The following is an 8,244-nucleotide window of genomic DNA, read 5'->3' as shown; positions in this document are numbered from 1 at the left end:
CACTAAGCATCCAAGTATCATTGTCCAGCTTGGATTGAAAACACAGTTATGCACAACCATATTGCAAAACAGACTCACAAACCTTACTTTGATAAATGTCCTCACAGACATTTTGGACATGAGTGAGCATTTGCAGTTTATTGCATGTCTTGACTGTTCTCTTAAGTTATCTTGTAGTTGTAAGACAGGCATTCATTTTATGGTTTTCATACCTCTGTGGGTCTGACAAATGTGCCCTGTGAGGTTTAATAATTGTTGCATCTGTATTAAAATATTATGTGTAAGCTGGTATATTTTTCTTAGCTGTGCAGATGGTCTCTTTTATATCAATTGTTCAACATTTTGTGATGTTAAACAACCATAAAATAAAAACAGAACAGAGTGGGAAAATTATATCGAATTGCTGTTTTCTGGATATATTCACAATATTTTTATAGAATATTTAGGAAAGACAACAACTGGAAATTTCCAATTGTTTTCCACTCAGTGTGTTTTGGGTCTTTTTTAGACGCCTGGATACAAGCATTTATAGCTCGGTATGTTAAATATCTGCAGAGATGCCCAGAGCATGGAGACAGACTGTTGGATTTGGCCTCTGACAGACAGTCGTAGTCATACACTGAAAAATAGATCGGGTGGTAAAATATAACACAGGGAGACAGCGGAAGGTGGCACACAAGAACAAGACAGAGAAAGAGAATCTGCTGATGGGGAGCAGAGAAGAAGATGTAAACTAAGTGGAAGGAAGAGAGAGGGCGTGGGAAAGCAAGTAAAAAAGAAAAATCAGACGGTTTCTTACGTCATTGGAAAAAGAGGAGTAAAAGAAAGTGAAAATAGAGAGAGAGAGAAGGTATGGCACTCTCCCAAACTAGGCTATCTGACACCGTGCAGCAGCGTCCATCAGGCCAGCTGAATGCTATTTCCAGCTTGAGATGACCTACCAGCTGTACCATGGGGGAGTCAATGAGAGAGAGACATAGAAACAAGAGAAAGTCAGTGTATGTCAGAGGGAGTGGGGCTTTATTAATTTATTAAAGCTTTATTTAAGAAGTCCCAAAAGAAAAAAAATATTTACACAAACAGACAGGCTAAAGGAAAGCCAGTGCCCAAGCAAGCAAAAGAATGGAACTAGCTCGTGACTCACCACTCCATGGACCATGCCAGGCCACTCCCCTTTTACAAGATCATTAACTGGAAATAGAATCACCACAGCCTCCAACGCAACGCAAGCAACACCGTGTCTGGGTCACAGTTCACATACAAAACAACCTCCCCCAGAGCATTTTAGCCATGTGCCACCAGGAATTATTTAATGAATGAAATGATATTAACAATACACGCAGCATTACATACAATGACTGGGTGTTTGACAATCCCAGACTTGATACATATGATTTCTTTAATTGCTCATTTGCTCAATTAAAGTGCACTATATCAGTTCCACCACATGTACATCTATGAATGTGTTTTAGAAAACAGATCTATTTATTTATGAAAATTCCTAGAATATTTTATTATAATTGCAAGTCACTTGCAATCATGAAATGAGGTAACATAACTGACCCTATGGCACACCGATGAAAGTATTTATATATAGAGAGAGAAGACACATGCATATTCGGTGATCTTGTAACATATAGGGTCAACCTTGGATGATAAAATGGCAGAATGTCACGTAATGTAAGAAACTACCTCAGAGGAGTCCTTCAAGTCCAGAGTCATCGGTTGTTTTTATTATCGATACAAACAATTCAAACACTTACTGTCTTTAAGAATTATCTGATTGCTTAGTTCTTATGTACAATACTTACAAAAAGGGTCAACATGATCTGTAATGTGATACCAAAAATGTAAATAATTAGAAAAATTTCAGGAGGTTGAATTATTTCTGTGACAGTCGATGGATTTTGTTTTGTGGTTTTTGGATATTGTTATATTATAGAGACTTTTGTTTTCGGTTTTGTTAGTTTTTTGTTTTTGAGTTATTTCTAGTATATCTAGTTTTTAGTTATACAGTATTTATATTTCAGTAGTAGTAGTAGCTAATAGTGTTAAATTACCTCATTAGGGCCCGAGCACTGACAGTGCAAAGGCCCTGTTGTATCTGTTCCGTTTCTTTTGATGGAACAGATGCAATAATTTCGTTTTTGAGGGCTTCAACATTTTCAAAAACTCCTGAAATTTTGCACACGTGTCAGATCCAGTGAAAGTAATTTTTATGTATTTTATTGTTTTTGTACACGGACATTTCAAAATGACTCCCAGTGAAGCACACACCGCTTTCATTTTGTAATGACTCTCACTAATAAGCACATGTGTGGCTAAAGATCCTGATTGTTCCAGCCCTGAGATTTACAGTACAAGAGCACCATAGCAAGGACAAATCTGGCTTTTGTCTAACCTGTGACGCTGTGACTAAATGACTTCACTCTGACATACAACAACAAGACAAGGGTCGCAAACATGAGCTGCTTTTAGATTTGATAAAGGCTACAACAGCCATCACCCTCCTCTATAGGAAGCAAACAGACTTATCGGAAAGGCAGTTATTATTTTCAGAAACAAAAATATTTGGAACATTTTTGCTGACGGGAATTATAAAGACTATAAATTGCCAATGATGTCTAAACAGCAATAAACGACTTCAAATATATTTTTAATCTAGCAAGTGTTTACAGAAAAAGTGGATTCACACATAGACATGGACGGATTTTCACATGGAACCATAGTAATGCGCTCAGCTCCTCTCAAACTGTGTATCAGTTATATACAGGAAACTGCGTTCCTTTAACACACACACACACACACACACACACACAGGGAGGGGATGTTGTGGTTTCCTACCAGATCGACACTTGATGATTTCTCCAAACTCGTCTTCCGCCGGCTCATCACAATAGTCCTCAGGGCGCACACCCTCCGCCATCGACAAAACGCACCGGTTTTAATTAATGGGGAGAAGTAAAGAAACGGACAGATTAAAATCCACCAGGGGGCAGCGCGAAATGACAAATTTCAGAGCAAACTGTCAAAGGTAGAGCGCACGATGTACAACTGTGGTGAAGCAGTGGACAAAGTCAAGAGGAACACTGATCAGTCTGTCACAGGGGCACAGAAGGAGAGGAGCAGGTGTTCTAGAGGGGGCTGGGTCTTAGCGCATTCCCACCTCTAAATAGCAGGGTGTTGGGGGAATAGCTCATCGTGGGCCCCTGTCCCGTTTGACAGACGCCAAGCGTAAAACTCGACACCCAACGAATCTATCGGCGGGTTCGTTGGGTGTCGAGTTTCCGCACAGAGTTGATGGTGAAGTGTGAAAAATATCAAAGTGAGTCACCCATGGACTCATCTTTCACCTGCAGGTGGTCAGATCTCATGCTTCCAGCGATATTAACAAAAAATTATTAAAGCATCAGGATGAGTTCACTTTGATGTTCACAGATTTAGGTCATGGGCGTCATATGTGAAATTAATCGTAAAACCTTATCCTAAAATATCATTAAAGGTAAAAATGATGTGTATCCTTGACATCTGTAAGTTCAACTTGAGAAATAAGTTTTTATGGAGAGTTGAGATAAGAGTTAGCTGTAGATGTGGTTGCTTCATTTCTCCTCTTTTTTCTTCCTCAGTTTCTTCTCTTTCTTGCTCATATCCATTTTCCTTGTTACCATATGTTTAGCCTGTATTGTTCAGGCTGTGTTTTTTTCCTTGTGTTTTGCTGTTTTTGTTTAATCATGATTTATCATTGGTTCTTCTGTTGAACTTGTTGCAGAAAGGTTTGTTGCAGTTTTCCTCATCCCATTAAAGTTGCTAGGTTACTAGTTTTAACCCTGTAAAACTTGAAATAAAATCATTAAATAATTGCAAGACAATTAGAATTTTTTGAGTGTCAAGGCTCACTATGTGGCAAACAAGACTCAAAGACAAGCTATGAAATTCAAAAACAGCTTTAACTGCTGAAAACCTACAAAATAGCATAATATAAGGCAGGAGCAAATCTACATACAGGCATACAGGACAACAAGGTAACAGAAAACAGGTGGGAGGGGAAGTAGAATTAAACACAGTGTAAGGGTTTTCCTGTCTTATTTTGATAGTCTGTTGTCACTAGTGCTCTGAGACCAGGACTAATCTAACCTTAACAGTCTACAAGTTTTTATTTGTATCATAGCTATATCTGGCAATTGTGTGCAATATATTGCTTAAAATGTATTCTGCAATTTATTCAGGTTTTCTGAGGGAAAAATCCCCTTGAAAACATAAGGCACGCAAAAAACTCTTTCAAAATGTTTCCACTTGATATGTGTTTTGTTTGGATACATTTTCAATGTGAGCTATTATGGATTGATTTTTACTATACTTTACTGTACTGATTTTACAATACTACCTGGGAACCTAGGAGCTATGTTTACATTCTGTGTTGCATGGGGACATGTTTAATTGTTGCGCTTCGTTTTCCACCAAGAATCACTGTTAAGAGTGAGAGAAGTCACAGTCCTGTGCTGAGCTACACAGTTCAGCTCTACATTAGCAATAGCTGAGGACGTAGAGCAAGTCATCTGTTATTCAGAGGTTTGGTGGTTTGATCCCTGGTTGTGCCAGTCTGCGTGCCCAATATCCTTGGGAAGGAGCTTTCACTCTTCACCTTCTCTGTCTGAGGTATGCAAGGTTCTTGTGACCAGTCCGTACGATAAGGTGCTTGGACACCTCCAGCCAGTGTCTTCATTCCTCCAGTGCCATCCTGACAGCCAGTACTTCCCGGTCACCGATGTCATAGTTGCGTTCCACTGGAGAGAGATGGCCAGAGAAAAAGACACAAGGGTGCATTTTACTTTCCTTGGATTGTGAGAGAATGGCTTCGACCCCAGAATCTGAAGCATTTACTTCCTGAATGTACTCATTCAAGCTGTTCTGGGTGTTCGGGGCAGCATTGTTACACACACACTAACAAATGCTGGGTTAAAAATAACCCAATTTGTAATCCAGTGCTGGGTCAAATTTGGACCGAGCTAACCCTGGGTTGTTTCAGCTTAACAGGGTTGGGTTGTTGGTTTGACCCAGCACACTGGCTTAGGATAATTATGAAAAAAATGGGTTACATTGACCAATGTTTAACGCTGAGGTCACCAAAAATTGGGTTGAAACTCATAACCCACCACAAGGGTTATATTACCATTAACATTTGGGTTAAGATTTTATTTACTGGGCGCTGGTTTAGCTCAGTTGGATGAGCAGGTGACCATATGCTGCATAGCTGAGAGTGGTTGACCTGGGTTCAAGTATGACCTGTGGCCTTTTGCCGCATGTCTCCCCCTCTCACTTTCCAGTCAGTCTTCACTGTATCTGCCTAATAAGAATCACTATTAAGGCTGAGAGAAGTCACAGTCCTGTCCTGAGCTGCACAGATCAGAGCACCAGCTCCAGGCTCAGCAGCGTCAGTAACAGAGGGGCTAGACTCAGGCAATTTTCACTGGGAGACAAAGTGCTTGTATTGCTCCCTTCTTCCAGCTCAAAGTTGCTTGCCAAGCGGCAAGGATCCTTTGTGGTCACGCGGTGAGTTGGGGCCGTTGACTATGAGGTCGCACGGTCTGACAACAGATTTTCAATTCATCCATCCATTCGCTTCCGCTTATCCTTTTCAGGGTCGCGGGGGGCGCTGGAGCCTATCCCAGCTGTCATAGGGCGAGAGGCAGGGTACACCCTGGACAGGTTGCCAGTCTGTCGCAGGGCTAACACACAGGGACAGACAACCATTCACACTCACATTCACTCGCACATTCACACCTAGTGGCAATTTGGATTATCCAATTAACCTATCCCCACAAGCTGCATGTCTTTGGACGGTGGGAGGAAGCCGGAGTACCCGGAGAACCCACGCAAACACGGGGAGAACATGCAAACTCCACACAGAAAGACCCCTGATGGTGGAATTGAACTCAGGACCTTCTTGCTGTGAGGCAACAGTGCTAACCACCGTGCTGAATTTTCAATTCAATTCAATTTTATTTATATAGCGCCAAATCACAACAAAAGTCGCCTCAAGGCGCTTCATAGATACAGAGAAAAACCCAACAATCATATGACCCCCTATGAGCAAGCACTTTGGCGACAGTGGGAAGGAAAAACTCCCTTTTAACAGGAAGAAACCTCCGGCAGAACCAGGCTCAGGGAGGGGCGGGGCCATCTGCTGCGACCGGTTGGGGTGAGAGAAGGAAGACAGGATAAAGACATGCTGTGGAAGAGAGACAGAGGTTAATAACAGATATGATTCAATGCAGAGAGGTCTGTTAATACATAGTGAGCGAGAAAGGTGACTGGAAAGGAAAAACTCAATGCATCATGGGAATCCCCCGGCAGCCTACGTCTATTGCAGCATAACTAAGGGAGGATTCAGGGTCACCTGGTCCAGCCCTAACTATATGCTTTAGCAAAAAGGAAAGTTTTAAGCCTAATCTTGAAAGTAGAGATAGTGTCTGTCTCCTGAATCCAAACTGGAAGCTGGTTCCACAGAAGAGGGGCCTGAAAACTGAAGGCTCTGCCTCCCATTCTACTTTTAAATACTCTAGGAACAACAAGTAGGCCTGCAGAGCGAGAGCGAAGCCAAAACAGGAGAAATCTGCTCTCTCTTTCTAGTCCCTGTCAGGACTCTTGCTGCAGCATTTTGGATTAACTGAAGGCTTTTCAGGGAGTTTTTAGGACTTCCTGATAATAATGAATTACAGTCGTCCAGCCTGGAAGTAATAAATGCATGAACTAGTTTTTCAGCGTCACTCTGAGACAGGATATTTCTAATTTTAGAGATGTTGCACAAATGGAAGAACGCAGTCTTACATATTTGTTTAATATGTGCATTGAAGGACATGTCCTGGTCAAAAATGACTCCAAGGTTCCTCACAGTGTTACTGGAGGCCAAGGTAATGCCATCCAGAGTAAGAATCTGCTTAGATACCATATTTCTAAGCTTTTCAGGGCCGAGTACAATAACCTCAGTTTGATCTGAATTAAGAAGCAGAAAGTTAGCGGCCATCCAGGTCTTTATGTCTTTAAGACATTCCTGCAGTTTAACTCATTGGTGTGTGTTATCTGGCTTCATGGACAGATAGAGCTGGGTGTCATCTGCATAGCAGTGTAAATGTATGCTATGTCTTCTAATGATGCTGCCTAAGGGAAGCATGTATAATGTAAACAGAATTGGTCCTAGCACTGAACCCTGTGGAACTCCATAATTAACCTCAGTGTGTGAAGAGGACTCTCCATTTACATGCACAAACTGGAGTCTATTAGATAGATATGATACAAACCACTGCAGCGCAGTACCTGTAATACCTACAGCATGTTCTAATCGCTCTAATAGGATATTATGGTCGACAGTATCGAATGCTGCACTAAGGTCTAGCAGGACAAGCACAGAGATGAGTCCACTGTCAGAGGGTGAAGGAGAGAGATGAGTTGAGCAAATTGTTCAGAGGGAATAAACCGAAAATCTAAGACAAATTTATTTGTCACATGCACAGTACAACATATATATATAAATGCTTATGTCCTGACCTGTGGACAGGCTGCAGACATAGTCACACCACTCCAGGTCTGGTTTTTAGCATGGGGGGCCTAGTCAGGACCCTTACTAGATACCGGGTGGGAATCAAATTTGCGACCCCCCACTCCTGAGGTGTGGAGTCTTACCATTACACTATCCAGTTGCTGGGAGTGAGAGAAGAGTCGCACAGCGCCTGGTGTAGCCCCATTGTTCTTGTGGTGAAGAAAGATTGGTCTATATGGTTCTGTGTCGACTATCACAAGGTGAATGAAGTGTCACGCTTTGATGCTTATCCCATGCTCCGGGTCGACGAGTCTTGGACCGGTTAGGCACGGCCCGTGCTTTACATCAGCCAGAAGATGACGGAGCATGAAAGGTGGTACAGCACTGTAGAAAAGGAGTGCCTGGCTATCCGGTGGGCGGTCAACTCCCTTCGCTATTACCTCCTGGGGCGCTCATTCACCCTGTGCTCGGACCACCAAGCTGGTGGCATTTGGACTGATGACGGTCTTTTTCCCCCTTTTTAGTGAGGCGTGAGACGAGCGAAGTTGGTTGGAAAAGCTGAGACCGGCGCTGACCAGACTGTTGGTTGTTGCACAAAAGAACCATAAATAAATGTGACATCTGTGAGCATAAAACAGTTTGTGTGTGGAGTGTATTCTACAATCACACAAAATTGTCACATTATATTAAGCAGAAGCTAACAGCTC

At 42.1% G+C, this 8,244-nt stretch overlaps 1 protein-coding gene across 1 annotated transcript in view; it reads right to left on the bottom strand.

Moving 5' to 3' along the window:
* The window catches only part of dmd (dystrophin), a gene marked incomplete at its 3' end in the record, with an annotated part of 309,815 nt that extends 306,707 nt beyond the window's left edge, over positions 1–3,108 (bottom strand). Inside the window, 1 exon segment of the mRNA XM_042226291.1 lies at positions 2,845–3,108. Within this exon segment, the coding sequence (XP_042082225.1) occupies positions 2,845–2,926 (82 nt within the window). The 5' untranslated portion in view covers positions 2,927–3,108.
* Positions 3,109–8,244: the final 5,136 nt, after the last annotated feature.

The sequence above is a fragment of the Haplochromis burtoni genome, unplaced genomic scaffold, assembly GCF_018398535.1.
Source record: "Haplochromis burtoni strain Fernald_Lab_line unplaced genomic scaffold, NCSU_Asbu1 Contig_205, whole genome shotgun sequence".
Taxonomy (NCBI): Eukaryota; Metazoa; Chordata; class Actinopteri; order Cichliformes; family Cichlidae; genus Haplochromis; species Haplochromis burtoni.
The sequence above is the reverse complement of the archived record's forward strand: the minus strand, read 5'-3'. Positions and strand labels throughout refer to the sequence as shown.